This window comes from Epinephelus lanceolatus, chromosome 2 (assembly GCF_041903045.1).
Source record: "Epinephelus lanceolatus isolate andai-2023 chromosome 2, ASM4190304v1, whole genome shotgun sequence".
Taxonomy (NCBI): Eukaryota; Metazoa; Chordata; class Actinopteri; order Perciformes; family Serranidae; genus Epinephelus; species Epinephelus lanceolatus.
The window spans coordinates 2,987,671-3,008,042 of NC_135735.1; the positions used below are offsets into that span (position 1 = coordinate 2,987,671).

At 42.4% G+C, this 20,372-nt stretch overlaps 1 protein-coding gene across 24 annotated transcripts in view; it reads left to right on the forward strand.

Annotated features, from left to right (window-relative positions):
* Positions 1-15,654, forward strand: part of ppip5k1a (diphosphoinositol pentakisphosphate kinase 1a) — a 51,597-nt gene extending 35,943 nt beyond the window's left edge. For 4 of the 24 annotated variants that reach the window (XM_033629192.2, XM_033629211.2, XM_078173347.1 and 1 more), the window contains 6 exons: positions 4,795-4,824; positions 5,768-5,815; positions 6,576-6,755; positions 9,162-9,299; positions 9,391-9,504; positions 10,465-15,654. In XM_033629192.2, the coding sequence (XP_033485083.2) occupies positions 4,795-4,824; positions 5,768-5,815; positions 6,576-6,755; positions 9,162-9,299; positions 9,391-9,504; positions 10,465-11,093 (1,139 nt within the window). In that variant the 3' untranslated portion in view covers positions 11,094-15,654. The remainder of the gene's footprint in view (positions 1-4,794; positions 4,825-5,767; positions 5,816-6,575; positions 6,756-9,161; positions 9,300-9,390; positions 9,505-10,464) is intronic. The other 20 variants (XM_033629248.2, XM_033629285.2, XM_078173387.1 and 17 more) reach the window with 8 other exon arrangements.
* Positions 15,655-20,372: the final 4,718 nt, after the last annotated feature.

Sequence of the window (20,372 nt, forward strand, 5' to 3'; positions counted from 1 at the left end):
AAGCCGCAGCCGTGAACCTATGGCTCCTTCTGGCAGAAGACTAAACTATGAGCAAAGTTTTCTCCCCATCTTTGAAATGCTTCGCTGATTTTTAACAGGTTTTATTTTATTTATTGTCATTCTCCGCCACTGCACTTCCTTTCTGCATTCGTAGAACAGCCAATAGGAACGCCCTCTTTCTGAAATGACCTGTGATTGGCCAAAGTCTCCCATTTCCAGAACCCAATAACAGAGCCAAGAGGAGGTGCAGAAGACTAGTTTTCTCTCAGACCACTTAAATTACAGCATGCTCAAAGGTTATTATGGGATTTTTCCCCAATGACGCCAATATGAAACTGCCTACCCCAGCTTTAACAAAAGACTGTCTAACAAACTGAATCATCCTCAACTGCCCTACAGTAGGTTAAAGCAAGGTTTTGCTTACCTCAGTTAACTATAGTCAACATTTCACAAACATTCACTGTAAAACCAACATTAACTGTAGAGATTTTCACTGTGGTGCATTTTCAAAGTATAATTTAGTATCTGTCAGTTCCTATTTTCCACTTGAGTCCAGTTTCTGGAGTATTTTGATTTCTTAAACAGCATATATTAGGGGTAGGTGATATGGCCAAATCTTTTATCACTGTGTATGTAATTTTATATCTCAGTGATGATATCAGTTACCGACACTGTTTCGCAGATAAAATGGAGAATGAAGGAAAACAACACAACAGACTTTCATGAAACAGTTCTTTAATACAGCTCAGCCTGGGGATAAAGGATAATATATCTGTTGTAAATCCAGCCTGAGTCTGATTTCATTTTAGTTTACTGTCTCGCAGTGCTTCATTACTGCTGTTTACATGGTGCATAGTGGTTGCCATGGTTACTGTGGCCTTGCTCCTGCATTCGTCTGGCTGAACACTGAGGCCGTTGTTCAAAACCAGAGCAGTAAATTGAGATCTTGGTAGTAAAACACAGTATACATGCAGTGAACACAACATTTGTTTTTGGACAGTAAATATAGTGCAACAATGAAGGACTAATCTTGGCAACAGGCTAAATAAATCCCTGTTCTGATCCTGCTGGAAAAGAGACGGGTCAGTACTGAAGTCATTTATCTGGGCTGTGTCTCCCTCTGTCACGTTAAGACAAAATAACCAGCAGAGTAAAGAATCTGGCACAACTTCGCCTCCTTCAAAAGTGCATGGATAATGGGAATATTTATAGAGGTCAAAACTCCAGCAGCACTTGTAGTCCAAACAACTTTACTGTGATGCCAGCCTTTTTCTTTTTAAAGTCATAACCGATATCAGCAAATATTTTTTTACATTCATTTCTGGAGGTCAGTGTCAAAACAATTTATTAAAGGGCCACTTTAATTTAGCGTCACACTCCCATAAAGTTTGGGGACTTGCAAGAGACAAAGGAGGTTGAGAATGGAAACAGCAGAAGCTAAGAGATCCTGACTTTTAGTCCCTGTTGTGGGTCGAGCTCCAAAAACACTTGATCCGACTCTTCCAGTTCAGCTCAGTAGTGTCTGTCGTTAGGTCTTTCAAATGTCTTTGAACGCTCTTCATTTGTTGCACAGAACTTCTGTTAGAAATTGGAATGCACCAATTTATTGACTGAACATTGGTATTGGACGATATTTGCTTTGTTGACTGCCATCAACCTATCAGCAAATAAGATGACATTCACAGATGTCAGTGGCCGATGTTTTTACATTGTGTCACATCGATTTTGCGCAGGCTTAGAAGTAGAGCTTGAGAGTGACGGCTACAAACTTAAATTAATGAGCAGGTACAGGAAGAATACAATGACTGAGATGGCTAGTAACGTTAGCAGCCAGCATCCCGCCGTCTCCGGGACAATAGAAAACGTGTTTGGGATAAACAAAGATCTTCCTCAGGACAAAAGGACACAGTAAACTCACTGTCATCGCATCAGGGGACGCTCTCTATCGTTTAGCTGATAACACCACATTGTTAACAACAAATCCGTGTTGATATCAGCAGGAGGACTGTGAGTTAACGTTAGCTGGTAGCAGCTGGTGGCTGCAATAACAACTCATGATGGCTGCACTGAGTAATAATTTTTTTTTTTTTTTTTATGCCTTTGTGCCAGCAGTAGCCGTTCCCAGAGACCTTATGTTTTCCTCGAGAATTTCTTCAGTTTGGCACAAACGTACCCCTGGATTCAACCATGAAGTGTTTAGATTTTGGTGATCAAAGGTCAAGGTCACTGTGACTTTGACTTTTCCATTCTTGTGAGCTCAATATCTCAAGAATGCTTTGAGGGAATGTCTTTAAATTTTACACAAACGTCCACTTGGACTCAACAACTAACTGGTTAGATTTTGGCGGTCAAAGGTCAAGGTCACTGAGACCTTGCATCCGTCTCATTCTCGTGAACGTGACATCTCTGGAACACGTTGGGGGAATTTCTTCAAATTTGGCACAAACATCCACTACTATAAAGCAGTCCAGTTATGTCCCCGGCACAAAAGGGGCAATAAAAAACAACATTATAAAATAAACAACAATATAAAAACATTGGTATTGGCTAATGGCCAAATTGTTAATTAAAATATCGGTGTTTCAAAATCTGTGCTTACCGAGTTAGAAATGAGCCGCCATGTAGAGATAACCCCGGTCATCCTGAGCCACAGAAGATAAACTGCACAGCAGTACTCCCTGTGACCAGTCAAGGGACTTAAAAAATCTGTTATACTATATAATTAGTCTCTTTTTGGACCTGTACTAGAAACCAGATTCATCATTCCTGTTTTAAACTTTAAGCTTCATCTCTCTTCACTGTTTTCATGTTTGAAAAGCAACATAATAAAGCAAAGCACCTCATGATGGAGGTTTGTACTGAGCCAGGGGTGGGAACCCTGTTTAACATCCTGCATTCAGTTTGTAAATTGATCACCATTACCCAGTAATTCAGTTATCTTTCCTCCAGTGGACAGATGTGTGTGAGTGTGTGTGTGTCTGCTTGTGTGTGCATGTGTACACACCTGCCATCATTGTGGAGGATGTGAATTGAGCTTATTGTTAAAACACCACCAGCAGCACATGAATGTTTAACCCTTCCTCTGACCTCAGCTTCATGCTAACCTGGGATCTTTCTGCCTATGTTATGGGGATTACTGGGTGAATACGGTTCAGTCACAGCTGACTGAACCAGGATCAGCTCTTACTGACAAACAGAGGAAGTGTTAAACCATTGTTCATCTCATCTCCTGTCTGTTCTGACGGAAACATCAGTCAGTTTTGTTTTGATCCATGAGCACACACATGCTTTTGAATGTTTTCAGTGCACAGGTGTGGTCGTCCAGATATTTAATTATTAACGAAGAAGTGCAATGACTGTTTGTGGCTACGACTGAATGTCTCTACTTCGCTTTTTTATTAATTTTGCTTCATTTCTTGAGTGTATTTCTTGATGAGGCAGAAGGGAAGCATTGACAATAAGATGGTGACTTTGTCTGGAGACCAGGATGGTTTGAATGTTTTAAATTCAGGCAAGTTTTGGTCAGTCTGGGTTTTTGTACATCTGATTTCTCTGTTGTTGGATTGAAGTTGGATTGTTTCGTATTAAGTTTTCTGTGGTTTAACGAGTCTGATGGGCATTAATGTTCATCCACAAGCGTTTTGGTAGCGAGTTTCTGCCAGAGTCGATTCATCAACCAGAGCAGTAACATGTGAACACGACAGTCGGATTTCAAACTGACAATTCACCCTAAAATCACAACTACAAAATGAAAATATTTGAAAAACTCAACAACAATGTCTCTTTCCAGAAATCATGACTTGGTTATTACAGATAATCCGCAGACCTTGTTGTGAGCAGTTTCATACTTACTACACTCGTTGAACATATAGCTGTGCAGAAGGAGGCATGCATCCAGGGACAAGAGACTCATGCTCGTAACATTGCAAGACATAAACATTAATGCAGGCTTCGCACAAGGTCCTTGAAATGCTTAGATTTTGAGGGGAAGTACTGGAATACCTTGAAAGTAGACCCCTTTTTTTAAGTGCCTAAAATTAATTGAAATGCAGCTGAAGCACACACAGTGTTTCACACAGTATTAGAGTGTGTGGTGGCAGCTGACGACGACGGGAGAATGGACAGTGAACATTTTGTTTGTTTGATACATTTAAGGGACATGCTCATTTAAAGGGGAAAAAAACATTCTGTGGTCTGTCTCTAAATTCTGATGTTTTTGTGGGTCAGTGAACGCAGCGCAAGCAAAGCTCTTCATGAGTTTATTTTTGTCCTCAGCAGCAGTTTGAGACTGGCAGGGTGGAAAATTAATCCATCGATCTGATCAGAGCTGATCAGCTCAAAGAGGAGCAGCTGCTGCGAGTGAATTCAGAGTTTTAGACCCGGCAGAATGAACTGTTCAGTTTAACTTTCAGTGCGCCTGATGTTCTGCTGCTCCGTCTGTGTCCCGAGTGTGATCTGCTCATAGACAGCATGGTGCTATAAGTAACAGAGTGGTATTTTTCAATAGCACTCCTAATAAATGGTCCAGCTCCAAAAAAATATTTGTGGCAGCAGATGTTTTAACTGTGGCAAATTGCTACGAATAAATGACTGTGGGAAACCCTGACATAATGATGTTTCATATTTTGACCAACATTGTGTTGATCAAGTCATGGTACACAATGTAATTTATCTATACTCTGCTCCGCTCTGAAAAACCCCAGTGAAACCAGTAACCCTTGTGGGCATGACTAAACTTCACATGACTCACAAGCTGGCTTGTCACTTTTATTTGTTTTCCTCTCTCTTCTTTAGATCGCCGGTGCCGAAAACTCAGAGTTAAACGTAAGTTTCAGGTGGCATCATTTCCTCACTCTGCTTTCAGATGGTTCTGCTTTAAAGAGGACTTTAACTCTCTTAGCGATGTGTACTCCTTTTCGTAACAAGGTGATGGTTCTGTCTGATATCAGCTAAGCGTAGCAAGCTCTTTCCCTCTGCACTTGCTCCGTGTGCAGGCCACTCACTGGATGGGAGTTGAGTTACAGTGAGTCTCTATGGTTACGGTGATGGTCTCGCTCTGAAACTTGTGGATTGGACTTTTTGAAGCGCAAAAAAGTGGTGCATTATGGAAGTATAAGCACCAAAGCTCTCATGCTGCTCAAAGGCTTTGTTGAGGATTTTTTAGAATAGAATAGAATAATGTTTATTCGGACATGTTTAAAAGAAACAAACAAGCTTTGGTTAGAAAAAAAAATAAAATATAATAATAAAGAAATAAAAAATGAAAGACATGAATAATCAAGTTGTGTAAAGGTTAGCCATTCAGCAAGTCACACAGTTATGCCTAAAATGAGTGTGATAAATAACCCGTCACTGAAAAGAGAGACATTGATCCCTTCATTTATTTGTTTAACACAAAGTTATATTTGAAAATATAACCTTTGCTTCGACTGAAGTCTGAAAAGCTTGAATAAGTACTGTATGAGGTATGAACCCTGTGAATGGCGTCCTCCTTGGCTGAGCTGTAATATTAGCTAGCTCAGTGGTGCTAGGTGAACTAGCAGTAGATGCACGCTTCCTTCTGCGCAGTAATACGGTTGGCGGGTGTAGTTGAGTAGAAAGAAAATAGTTCTGTAATAAAACTGTTCACAACAAGGTCTGTGGATTATCTTGAGTAACCATTTCATTTTGATTTGGAACTGTTGTTTAAGTTGATACCCTACAGTCAGAGTAACTTCCACACACTACATTAGCATGTGTCTCCTCTCACATATATTATCCACCACAGGAACACAAGATGACACAGTGGCTCCACTTCTCTGGTGCACTGCAGCAGGTACGACGGCCCCCCGTGTGGTGATGCAGTTCTGTGTTGGCACCAAATGTCCATCTGCAGTTTTGTGTAATCAGCGTAATAAGATGACATCAGTTGCCAAAATTGTTTGTTGATGTGGACACAAGATTTCTCTGCACATGTAAAAGCTTCTGCAGTGTGTGTTTGGGGAGGTGGCTGCGACGCTGTGGTTAATTTTAGGCTACGCCGCTTCCTGTGAGTGTCCTGTGTCGCACTTGCTCCTTCGTGGATTCTCATGAATTGGATCAATGTTATTTTTACAGTAAAACTGAGACACTGCAGAGGAGCAACACAGTGTGTGTACTGTCAGTGTGGTGTTAAAAGGCTTCGCTCAAGTGCTGGTTGATTTTTGTCTCAGAAAGTTGCTTGAGATGATTTGCTGCTTCTTCTGATCTCCGGCTGTTTGGCGACCATGATGAGCTGTGGGCTGCCTCTCCAGTTTACAGCAACACCTTCTCTCTCTCACTCACTCACTCACACACACACACACACACACACACACACACTCACTCACTCACTCACTCACTCACTCACTCACTCACTCACTACACATCTCCTCCTTCCTATCTCCTTTCTCTGTATCCCTCCCTTCCTCTCCAAACTTCCCCCTCTCATCTGTATCGTACTTCAGTCCTTCTCTCTTCCTCGCTTATATCCTATCGTTTCATGTCTTTTGTACCGCTCCTCCTCCTCCTCCTCCTCCACTGCTCTGTCCCTCCTCGCTCTCCCTCTTCTTCCTCAGAACCCATGGAGGAGCACCGTATGGCCCAGTTGTTGAGGCATTTCTCCAACGACCCTAACCTGGGCCGCCACCTCTGTCTGGACGGGGCGCTGGCCCACCACCTCCACCAGTGCTCCTACCACCTCCGCCTCTTCCGAAACTGGCTCATCTCCGGCCAAGGTCCCCTAGAGTACCTTCACGGTCAGCCCCTGGCCCCGCCCTCCATCCCCCCCAGCCTCACGCCCTGTTCAACCACTGCTCACGGTTTAGTTGGGACTGTGCTTGTTCTGTGGTTGACTCATGCTTTGCCTCTTGATGTTTCTGCATGCTTGCCTGTTTCTGTGGTTATGCAGATTGCAAGCTGGAGTGGTGTGAGCTGTTTGGGGGTTTTTGGGCCATTTTTGCGACAGATACTCTTCCCCTCTGCAGCGGTGTCAGTAGCTTTACCCCCTCCTTTTCTTCAAACCGTAATTCTCTCATTTTTATTTTTTATATTTTGAAGGATCAGATTTTCTTAAATTGAAATGAAATTGAAGCCACTTTTTTTCTGAATTTAACTGTAACAAGATATGAAAAGTAGGGCTGAAACTCACAACCACTTTATTATCAAATAATCTGCCAATTATTTTCTCAATTAAGTGTTTGGTCTATAAAATGCCTGAACAGAGGGAAAAAATTCCCATCACAATTTCCCAGCGCCCAAGTTCAAGTCTTCAGATGTCTTGTTTTGTCCGACCAAAATCCTGAAAGATACGGACTTTACTGTCCTCGAGGACAAAGAAAACTTGTACATTTTTCTATTTGAGCAGTGGAAACCAGTGCATTTATGATACTCTGGCTTAAAAATGACTTAATTTAGTAATAGTTTTAAAAGTTAAATAGTTGGAAAAAGTTTTACTGCTCGCCCTTTGTCAGATTAGTTTAATATAAGATTATATTAATATCAAAAAATTAGGGGTGGGATTCACCAGAGGCCCCTCGATATGATAATATCACGATACTTAAGTCATGATACAATATTATTGTCATTTTAAATGTTTTGCAATAACATATATTGGGATATATTGTACTTTAATACATTTTTTCAGTGGCAAAAACTGTTTTTATCTAATGTAAATGTTTCGGTTTGTTGATCTTACTTTATTTTTATCGCAGCAAAACATATGTAGGGGACTGAAGAAGACAAAGATTTTAATCATAAAGTAGGCCACCAAAAGGTTGATCTGTATTTGCAATCAGTTCTGTTTGTTTCACCCACATTTAAAAAGTAGATAGATAAATAAAAAGACCAGCACCATCGTTAGTGGTGCTGTGTAGTGTTTCTGTGTCGTGTAGAGTGAAGTTACAAACAACCGTGTGCATCATATCTGACGGTGTCAGTAAATTTAAATAAAATACAAACTTGGCTTAGAGGGTAAATTTGTAAGTCACATGAGGTCCACTGATAATAATTTACCCGTTCAAACAGGGCTTAATTTTTTTTTTTTTGTGGCAAAACCCTGCTGCTTGTGTTTAGACATTCAATACTGATAAATAAGGGTTTTTAAGGAACATTTATTCCTCAAACTAATCATATTGGCACCAAAACTCTGGTTTACCCATCGCTCCATGTACAGTAGAAGTTCCATAGAAACATGATCAGCACATTCCTCCACTAACCGTTTATACATCAGCGTATTGCACAAAGTGTCACATTGGCAGTGGCTTCTTGACAGCATAGTACATGAATATTTACACGCTTAGGTGACACAGAAACAGATTGCTGCTGCGGCGAGGCTGCTGACAAAGCAGCATCATCTTGGCATCAAGCTGTCTCCGTTCAAGATTAAAGATTTTACTTTAATACATCTATCATCACTGGCCTGGACCTCCATGTTTCTCTAAAGGTACAGGAGCTGATGTTATTGATCACATCATGTTCAGCTCTCTGGAATCAGCTGCTCTGTTTGACTCAGATCTGAATGGCCGCCTTCCTTCCTGACCTTAACCAGCATGTGACTCCTGCTTGTTTGCTGTACCTCTGGCGTCCTCACACCCGGCGCAGATGAATACACGTCCTCCTCTGAGGTTTTTAGGCGGTTGAGGCGAGCTGTGGTTTGACGCTTTGTGACTGTGAAGAGCTCTGGTGAAATGCGGCTTGGTTGTGAACTAACAGTGGATGAACTGCCTTGGATGATGTGTGTAGGGCGTGAGCTGCGGTCTGGACAGCTGCTGTGAGAGCTGCAGCTTCTGTGTGTGATGGGACTGACCACAAAAGGCAGAAGTTATGATTTTCAGTACTGCTTGCTTTTGCAAATACAGCAAGACATTTTGAGATCTGTAGACTTGTAACAGTTTGATATGGTGTCATGTTGTCTTGGCGTCCAGCATGGTTTTTTGCAACTTGCCTGTGTGGAAATGAAGCGTCGAGGCTGGCAGGAGTTTGCCGCAGGTCAGGGCCCGTTTGAAAACAGTAGCAGGATTTCAGAGCACTGTGTTGAGGTGTAGTGTGAGGGTGGCGGTGGTGTCAGGTGTCAGCTGAAGTGGTTCTGCCTGCTCCTCTTCTGACTGCCCGGTCTAACCGAGGGCTGATATGCCTGCGGGCATCATGTCTCTCCTCTGCCGCAGGCTTCGAAGGCTGCTCCATGGTGCCCTCCATCTATCCTCTGGAGACGCTGCACAACTCGCTGTCGCTAAAACAGGTCAACGAGTTCCTCACCAGTGTGTGCGAGAGCGCAGGGGATCCACACACGAGGACCACCAGAGGTTAGAAACAAACACAAAGTCATGTCGTTATTCACTGTACAGACATCATCATCATCATCTCTTAATGTGACCTCTTGCTTTATCCCCACAGCTCTGTCCGCCATGTTCGATGCACACAACCAGCCGTCAGTGGACGCGTACATCCCTCAGAGAGTCCTCTCTTCCTCCATCTCTCTCAGATCTCGTTCTGACAGACCTCCGTGGTGTGAGTATCACAGCAGCTCCTTGTTCCCGCCAAGATTTGACATTTCTAGGTTGGCCTCCCTCGGCTGTCTCAGTCTCAGTCACGTCTGTGGATTATTTATGGAATACAAGTCGTCCGTTACAGCCTCACAGTTTAGTCTCTCTTTGAGCTTCCTGTCATCTCTTCAGATGAACCCAGTGAACCAACTCTTTGGTCTTTTCTTGCAAATGAATCCTGATTAAGTTTTACATCTTTATTCTGTTTTTGACACGTTTAACTAAATGAATCTCAACATAGTAGCTTATTTATTTAGATGAACCATAAAACACTGTCTTACATTTTGGTCAAAGTTTTGTTTATCAAGTCATTATAATTTAAATTTCTATAATTTTCACCTGTCACCATCTGGCGTCATTCTGCAGCGTGACCATGGCATGCTCTCCCTCGACTTGATGAACCTTGTTACTGAAAACAAATGTGACAGTTTAACAAATTTAATCCAGCATGGTTGGAAATCGATAGTTATAGTAACTGGCATTTGCCAAGTAACGCCCACCCTCATCGTGAAAGATGTAAAGAGTGTCTGAACAAACAGATGCACAGGACGCAATATGTCTCACAAGACATCATGGTTTATTTCTACTTTCCCTCGACTCTTATGACCCCGGCATGACTTAACTTAATGATCCGGCTTTTCACTGTGATTAGTTTTCCTGTCTCTTAAGCGGTGTGCTGGCGTCATAGCTCCATCAAAAACTGAAAGTGAAATTTCCATTCGTTCCAGCTGGCATCATTTCCACATGGTTTAATTTAAAGATGCCTTCTTTCTTCATACTGTGTTCACCTTTGCTTTCAGTGAAGTTCTTGAAAAAGAAAATAATAGTGCTTGAAAAAGTACTAATTTTGTCATGTCTGTATGAACCCTGTCTGTGTTTATATTCCCTCTCATACTGGTGCTGTGGGTGTTTCCTGTTCCTGCAGACAGCAGCGGTCCTTCCAGCACGGTGTCCAGCGCTGGGCCGTCCTCTCCCACCACAGCTGACACGTCCCCACGCTTCAGCTTCAGTGAGAAGATCTTGCTCACCCCTCAGAGCAGCGAGGAAACTCACTCTTCTCAAAACATTGCCACTCAGTCAATGCTCTCACAAGGTCTCGACCCAACTTGCCCCGCAGGTTCAAACCCCACCGAAGTCCCTCTGACTCCAAATAACTCACCGGAGGACGACGCTGAGCTCTGCGCTGTGACTGATCAGCAGCCTGATGATCCTGAATGCACACACGAAGTGCCAGAGGTGGCTCCTGCAGCCTTGGACGCCTCTGGTGTTGCAATTTCAGACCCTGGCCTGAGAGCGCCCTGCTCTGCGTTAGCGGAGCTCACTCTGGCTCGGATGGAGGGTTACTGCCTCCCTGGCTCTCTGCCTGTGCTGCTGGAGCTCAGAGAGAGCAGCAGCGAGGCGGGCTCCAGCTCCCAGACGCCCCAGTCTCCTGAGGGACCTGACGAGTTCTTTGACACTCAGGAGTCGATGGAGTTGTGGACGGACAGTCCAGAAAGCCTCCCCCATCCTGAGACGCCCCTCGAGGTCGGAGCCACTCACACAGCAGAGCCGTAGGGGTGGAGCGGTTAGAAACTACTGTTGTTACATCCGTAACATTACAATCGTCATCGTTGTTGTCAATCAGCAGAGAGGCATCGTACTGTGTTACAGCCTCGCTTCTCCTGTAGCTTGAAGACTACTGTGTGTTGAGTCGTAATGAATGGGCAGCTGATCCTCACACTCAGCTCTGTGATGGAGAATCACATGACAATGCCATACGTGCTGTTCATCGCCTTTTCTAAAAGCACACTGGGAGCACACACCAGTGACGCCACTGAGCCTCCTGACAGTCCACTAGTTCAGTTCACCTGTCTGACAGTAAAGCTCCACCTTACAACACGTGGCTCCCTGCATCTTTACAAACTCTCTGTCGCTGTCACTCATACACTGTTACACAGGCTCTTTCCTTAAAGCTGCATTAATCGATCTTTGGCCACTAGAGGGCAGAAACACCCAGAGGCTCACAGCCCTGACATGCTGTCACATTATTAAGCTGTCATAGCTGAATGTGACGTGAATGAGCATCAGCAACAAAATTATTGATTGAATTTTCTCTTGGAATGTTCTAACTGGCCGCATGTGATGCAGCATTGCACATTGTTTCAAGCTTTTTCCATTTATTCCTGTTGCTCGCGTTGAAAGCATGATTCATGAAATTACACTGAGGAGTTATTTAAACAACACCTCCTCATTTCACTACAGCAGCCTCGCAGCAGGCCAGAGGGAGAGATCGCCAGGGAGCTGAAAGTTTCTGGTGAATGACTATTGCTGGTAACAACCTACTCACTTCACTACAACCACTACGACTACTTACTAATACTACTTGCTATATTGTGTGTAGTTTCCAGTAAGTATCACAATATAAAAAGTGTTTTTCGTATTAACAAAAGAAAAAATAACATAAAATAAGGAGTGTAAATTGGCCAACAGCAGAAAACAAGTGCCATTTGAAGTACTTCTTGAACAACCAGGCTTCAATTAGCCTGACAAACCATAAAGTCAATGTTCACTTAAAAAAAAAATCAGCAGACTTTCTGTTGCTGCTGTTACATGCGTTAGACGCGGCACTAAAGGACCGTCTCCGCACCATTCTCCCCCCGCTCGGTTTAATGTCTGCTTGGAAAGCACAAGCTAACACAACAGCAGCGGCTAATATTTGTTACTGAGCCGTTAAACAGTCTAAACAAACTCACACCGTCACCGTAACGTCTTAAGTCTTGGTATTAACACACTCCCACAGAAGTCGTCTCCTAGTGTGTCATGTTAAACAGGGACAGGAGGACAAGGACAGGCTGAGCTAAGTGATACGCTGCACATAGCTCTACAATGAAGTGAGATTTTACCAATTTTAAAGTGAAAAAAAAAGTGAAAAAATATGTGTTCAGGTGTGGGAGGTTGGGCAGCCATTAATCTGTATGTTGACTTAATACTGACATCCAAATCAAGAACTCGAGCACTCAAGCCCATCTCTCCTCAGGATATGGTGTAAGGTTTCAGCAGATTCAGAACAAAATCATCATCCGGTTGGAGTCGTGTTTTTGTCCACATGAAGAATTAATGTCCAGTATTCTCTCTGCGTTTAGCCGTGGTTTGTTCTCCATCAGCTCCTCAGAAAAATGTCTGTCTCTTTAACTGCTAAATGTCCGACCGGCCGGTCTCTAACTGTGTCTGTCTGCCATTTTGTGCTGGGTACACAGCGTACAGTGGTGCAGTGGGTTTGTGGAGTTGATGAGAGCGTCGTGTCTGAAACATCTGGGAAATTAAAAGTGAACTAAAAGAGGCCAAAGTTAAAAAGGGCTGTCCCGTTTGATGTGAGTGATGTGGCCATAAAGATATTGATTAATGGAGCTTTAAATGGTGTAAAATAAGTCTTGCATCTTCCTTATCCTCAGCCTTTTTCCTCAGACAGCTGCAGCAGTGACGTTTTCACATTTCATACCATCCTGTGACCGTATCAGGGCAGCGTCGTGTCGTGGCATTAGGGCAGCCTTGCTTTATTGTCGCTACAGGCTTTTGTGTTTGTAAGTTACAGGACACAGAGACTTATAGACTCTCTACTTTAATGAGAAACACAGGAAATGACTCGCAGTACAAGACAGAGAAAATACAATCTGCAGCTCTACAGCTCTGCAGCTCTTCATCATACGCCGGCGTTCGCCCTGTGCTGAGCTTCTGTGATTTCAAAAACAAAAGCTGAATGTTCCATTACTGACAGTAAACTGTAATAAGTGTTGAATCTGCAGGTCGAACTGTGTGTGCACTGCTTACTGCCAAAGTCCTTAAGCCTCACTGAAGATATAATATAATCAGTAGGAATTGTTAGAGGAAAAAATATTTATTTTGAAATTGCATCTTGAGGAAGGTCTGGTATTTTTGATATCCACATCAGATATTTAATTGTATCATAACTGTTGTATTGTTCTCTGTTGTCTGTGAAATCACCTCATGATGTGGGAGAACCTGAAAGCTAATGTCTTGTTATATCACTGAACAAACAGGAGAAGCATTTAACATTAAATGTGCTTTTATTGTGGCGAGCAGTCATGTAGCAGGTGTGTACGTGTGTGTGGGTGTGTGAGAGAGTGTGTGTGTGTTAGAGTGTGTGTTGGGGGGGTACACACACACGCTTGAGAAGTAATTCAGGTCGATGAGTACACTGATGTGTGTTTACTCAGTGGGATTTCATGTTACATTGTGACGTACTGTAGAGGTGAGAAACACAGCTGATCTGTTGTCCTGTGTGTGTTTGTGTATGCGTGTGTGTGTGTGTACAGAATCACTCTGTTTGTGCAGCAGGTTCTGTTTGCTTCAAGGGTCACTTCACTCAAATCACTGACAAATACAAACACTTCCTCACGTACCTCTGCTGATCCAGCCATGAAGATAGTTTGGGTTTTATTTGTTCAGGCTTTCAGATTCAAAAAAAAAAAAAAAATCAGCTGCTGTGTGATAAACCAGCGTCCCTATCGCTCTGGATAATGCACACCTCACTGTAAACATTTTGTTCTCTGCTCTGAGAGAGAGACTTTAATACCAGGTTGACAGTCAGTGCTTTTTTGGCACATTTTAAATCTGAAAACCTCAGAAATTTGAGCAAAAGTAAAAAATATTGCTCAAAGTTTTAACACTTCATTGACGTCGAAACGTTAGTGCATCAATACAGAGAAAATTCAGCAAGTACAAAGGAACCAGATGAATAAATCATGATCATACATGATGACATATGACGCAAGTCCCTGACACGCCAAGCCCACAGTCAGCCAGCAGTCAGTGTCCGGCTGATGGTGAGTGTCTGTCGAACTCATTTTGCAGTGTGTCCTGCACCATTGGCCCCAGTCGGCAGTAATCTGCCTTTGTTGGCTGTTTTCTGGCAGATTGAGCACGTTAAATCGGTGTCGGAGCCCATCGCTAAGAGAAATCACTCCTGAATTTAGCTCAGAGCACAAGAAGAGAAACAGAAGTGAGGAAAGTAAACAACTACCAGAGACCAAAATGTGTTATATTAAGGAAGATTATTTTTTGTAGCCACTGAGTTCTTTAGCAGAAATGGTTCGTAATTGTCAATTTTACTGTTCGCTGGCACACAGTAAAGATCATTTGTTCTTTTAACATCAGGTTATGTTGTTAATGTGCTAACTAGCATCTTGAATCCGTCCTATCGATCTTCCAGTTTCCATTTTTTAATGATAAATACAGACTACTGCTGCCTGCTGGTGTGGAGAGTTATTTCCTTTCGTGGGTGTAGAACGTGTGCTGATTTGCTGTTGTCTTTGTGGTGTGATCATGTGCAACTTTGTGGCGGAGACACAGGTGACGTGGTGATGTAGCAGTCAGGTTTGGTGTGTCTGGGCCTTTAAATGTCCTCTAAGGAAACTAAATATGACAACAGACGAACACATCATCAGCAAAACAAACACTTGAACAAACATCAGCGTGCTACGAACTACTAGAGTGACAGAAACCATGTTTGGGAAAAATTTACTTGACGTGTACTTTGATGGTATTTGCTAACATGGAGGGGGTGGAGTTAATGACCTAAACTGCAGCCAGCCACCATCATACAGAGTCATTTCAGGGTGTTTGTGATGCTCAGAAACATTTTAGTGTTCTAGAGTCATGCCTGTTCTCTTCTGGTGCATCTGAATAAAGGCAGAAATATCAAGAGACAGAACCAGGACAGATAAAACCAAAACTATCTCCAGAGCCAAAATATTTTTGTAATTTGAGTGAACTGACCCTTTAAACCTGCTCAGAAATCCACCTTTTAATCTCTGAGGATGACTCATCTAATGGAGCGATCAGTAATCCAATAAAGACGTCTCTGCTTTGTGAAGTGAAATCACATTTCATGTCTGATGTTTCGCCCTGTTGGATCATAAGCTTTGGTTTGGATGCACCGTGTGTGTTCCTGACTGTACGGAGCTCGACGACTCCACAAACGCTTCCTGTCTGTTGCTCTGGGAAAAATCTGTGTGACGTTTAATAATCTGGTTTTAGAAAAATGGTTATATGAAACATCACAATAATCTGTAATATTTCCAGCGATGTTACGAAATACAGCTATTGGAATGTAAAATCAGTCTGTGGGTCTGTTTTGTTTTTGGTGTCTGTCTCTTTAAAACTGAACAATAGACTCAAATGATGAAGTATAAGAACAAAATGTGTAGAATAAAAATATTTAAAGTAATGTTTCATTTAATTATTGAAGATCATTTAAAGAAAAACATTGGTATTTTTGTTTTAGTTTAAGTGACAAATAGGAACAACAGTTTTTGAAACTGGTCGTGTATTAAGAGAGAGCGCTGCAGCAGTGAAACAGGCTGTAATGTAATCCCTGCAGAAAATTGAGCACCATCAGTGTCCGTCCACTAAAAGTGTTTGTTCTTGTCACTGACAGGCTCAGATCTGACAGCATTATGAAATGATCCCTACAGAGATGGAGCTTTGTGTTAAAGAGTAAGATCCTTTATGTGTAACCAGAAACAGCCCTGAAATCACCGTCACCAAACCCACCAGACTCCATTTAAATAAACAGTCATTTTAGTGTGTGTGTAGAGGCAGAATATTTTTCAGAAGTGGGTGAATTAAGGGTTAATTTAAATCTTTCCATAATGTTGTCAGAGACTGTGTCCGAAATCATTCACTACTCACAAAGTAGGGAGTTTAATGTAGAGCATTGTAATGTAATAATTTGTGTATAACCTTATGCATTATGACGTTATGACACATCAGAGCTAGTAGCGATCCAGCTTGCTAACATTAGCTAGCATCATTAGCCCCGCTCTGTACAGTAACTGAAGCATGAAAGAAAATCAGACTTATTTTTATCTCTTCGGGGGACTGATGACGACAATGGCACAAAAAAAGTGGTACGACGAGCACAGACTGACCTCATGAACCTTTCATGTTTTCAGTATTCTTACTGTGTTATATGATGTTTTTCACAGCGTGAGTTGTTCCAGAAAATGTTTGGTTCATGCTCCAGATGTAATTCTCCAGCCTTGGAAGTTATAAAAGTTGTGTTATAAAGATAAAAGTATACAAACTTTCAGTGTCTGCTTGAGCATTCTCGGCTCTCATACGCTAAAAATGCTCTAATAAAATTGTTTATCTCACAAAAGCAGGCAGAACTGACCCCACAACGCCCGGCTACGTTCACCGTGGGGAAAAATAAGCAAGCAGAATAAACTGAAGGATTAGTATGTGATGTCATACGGAAGTGCTTCCCTTGTCTACATGCCTCGGTGTTGTGCTGGCGTCAGTCACGTGACTTTTCCTCATTACGTTTATCCAGACCTCCACAGAAAAGAATTCTGCTGCACTTCAGAGCTTTTCCTGGGAAAAAGTGTTTCAAACTTTTATGGACGCTACCTTGCTTTGCTACTGAAAAGCTGTATGACTCCGAAAGTAGTGACGTCACCACCATGCTGCTGAGAAATGGAGTGAATTCAGTAAAGTTGTTACTTGTAGTGAAGCTACTGCCCACAGCGTCCAAACAGCTGCCGTCTGGTGGGTGTCATACTGCGCTAAGTGTGCCTCTGTGCGTTGATGTCTGCCACGGAGGGTAGACGGATAAATGGCACTTTACGAGGAAAAATATGTTGATTTCAGGGTGAGCTGTTGCTTCAAATACTTGAGTAAATCTACTTAGTTACATTCCATAACTCAAAGTAAAGTATTGAACAAAGTGCCTGAATCGAACATTTTAAACTGACTCTCAGCTCCCTGCTTGTTTATTTTCCACCTCTGAAGAAAAGTGGGAAACTGTCACATCTGTTGTTCTCCACCCGGATCATGTGACCCAGGAGCTGATGTCATTGCAGCACCCATTCAGCAGCTTCTCACAGCGGGAATTGTCCTCCAGCTTCCTGCCTGCTGCTCCTTCCTCTAACACAGTATCAGCCTCACAAAGACCAAACAGTGTGCGACTACAAAAACCTCCACCACTCACTGCCGTCTCCGTCCGGATGTTCTGCATGACAAACAGCTCATATCAGCGGCGACGCGGGGCCTCGACGCTTTAAACCCTGCAGGTCTTTGGACTGTCAGAGCGCTGAGAAAAGGGTTTAAGAGTCAGAACAAAGCACACACTGTTCCTGTGTCTGGACCTCACTGTCGGGTTCAACCCCCAGTGGATTACATCATCCTGACACTGAGGAGGTGGAGAGGAGGGAAAACTGGTGTCTGCAGAGCCTGGATAGTTGGTCCCCAATCTGAGGGTCGGAACCCCACAACGGGTCGTGAGTTAGATCTAAGAGGATTAGGGGAAGGAATCAGCAGAGACTCCATGATAAAGTATTGCTGTGATTTAATATTGATATCTCTGAAGTTCTCAGTGTGTCCATTTAACTTTTTATGACAGCAAAATATAAAGTGACGTGCAAAAGTTTGGGCACCCCTGGTCAAAATTTCACTTACTGTGAAAAGTTAAGTTGAAGGTGACCTGATCTCCAAAAGACATCAAGGTAAAGATGAAACATCAATATTTTAAGCAAGCTTACTATTAACTTCAGTCTTTTACAGTTTCAAATTAAAAAAACAACGAAAAGGGCCTGAAACAAAAGTCTGGGCACCCTGTATGGTCAGTGCTCAGTAGCGCCCCCTTTGGCAAGTACCAGAGCTTCTAAACACTTCTTGTATCCAGCTCAGAGTCTCTCAGTTCTTGTTTGGAGGATTTTCACCCATTCTTCCTGCAAAAGGCTCCTAGCTCTGTGAGATTCTTGGGCCGTCTTCATGCTCTGCTCTTTGAACTCTATCCACAGATGTTTAATGATGTTTAGGTCGGGGACTGTGAGGGCCACGGCCAAACCTTCAGCTGGCTCCTCTTGAGGTCGTCCATTGTGGATTTGGAGGTGTGTTTAGGATCATTGTCCTGTTGTAGAAGCCATCCTCTCTTCATCTTCAGCTTTTTTACAGATGCTGTGATGTCTGGAATTTAACTGAATCCATTCTTCCCTCTACCTGTGAAATCCAAAGCATCATCCATCCACCTCCATGTTTAACAGTTTTTCCTCCAAACATACCTTTGCGCATTGTGTCCATAAAGATTCTGTTTTACCTTCATCAGTCCACAGGACTTGTTTCCAAAAAGCATCAGATGTTCAGATGTTCCTTTGCAAACTTGTGAGGCTGAATGTTGTGGTGAGGACACAGGAAAGGTTTTCTTCTGATGACTCTTCCATGAAGCTCATATTTGTCCAGGTGTGTCTGCACAGTAGAACAGTGCACCACCACTCCAGAGTCTGATCAATCTTCCTGCAGGTCTTTTGCAGTCAAACAGAGGTTTGATTTGCCTTTCTAACAATCCTACGAGCAGCTCTCTCACAAAGTTTTCAGCTTGACCTCCACAGTTCCTGTTAACTGCCATTTCTAAATGACATGACCAACTGAGGAAACAGCTCCCTGAAAACACTTTGCTGTCTTCTTCTAGTCTTCATCAGGTCTTTTAGTTTTCAGAGTGCTAGGCAGCTGTTTAGAGGAGCCCATGGCTGCTGATTGTTGGGACAAGGTTTCAGGAGTCAGTTGACATTTGCATCACCTGGCCTTTCCTAACGATGACTGTGAACAAGCCAGAGCCCTAACAAGCTCATTAAGGTCTGAGACCCTGGTAACAGCTGTCTGAGAGCTCAGATGTCTCAGGGTGCCCAAACTTTTGCATGGTGCTCCTTTCATTGTTTTCACTCTGAAATTGTACAAAACAAAATTAATACACTGATCTTGCTTAAAATGTTGAAAAGCATGTTTCATCGTTAACTTCTTTTCTCAGCTGTTTCAGGTAAACTAAATATTGACCAGTGGTGCCCAGACTTTTGCAGCCACTGTATCTAGTGGACTTAAAAAAAGCAACTTATTTCATTGGTCTTGTAGGCTACCAAAACTTTACAAGTATTTCCAATAATGATATTTTACTTTGCGTCCTTGTATCTATACATTATTGCCATGCAAAATATCACAATACTCTGCTGTATTGATTTTTTTCCCCAGACAGGACTATAACGGGTCTTAAGAAGCTAAAAAGTTTTAGCTTCAGTCACCTAGAAATGACAATCTGTAGCTACAATGTCCTTCAGTACGCAGAAGGAAAACATTCACATGAAGTAATGATACAAAAAGAAAAGCAGAGGGAGACGTTGTTCTTCAGTAAATGATGTTTTTATTGGTCTTCACCACACTTTGTCCCTTTTAACAATAAATCCGTTTTTCTGTTTTTACCTTTTTAAGCATTTAAAGAGAGATAAAGAGAATATTGCACTTAAACAAGAGATGAAAGAAGAACCATGAAGCAGAAAGGAGGAAAAAAAAGTAACAATCACGAGGCTTTCTTTACAGCACAGCACAGCCAGGTTACATGTGCCTCCTCAGAACCGCACAGCTTAGCTTCTTAAATATACATCTTTTAAAATAGCATTTCTATGTTAAGTCAGTTTTTCTTCAGCTATTACAATACAGGAGAACTCAAAAGGTACACATGCACGTACAAGCAGGGCTCACTGGAAACCAACAGTCTTTATGATGATTTGTTTCACGGCAGACGAGTCTGAGATATTTTATATTTTCTTTTTTTTTTCTTCTTTTTTTTTTGCACAATACGAAAATGCAGCGGTTATGTGTGAGTGTGTCGTGTGTTAAGCTTTGTTTGGAAAAGGTGTGAATAATAGGAAATCCTCTATAGATAAAAATGTATCGACATGAGTGTCTGGCAGTCTGGGTTTGTGTGTGGGTTTTGTTTCTATCAGGCTTTACAGTGATGCAGTATTAAATAGGAATGCAGATTCGAGTAGGTTAACAGGGAAA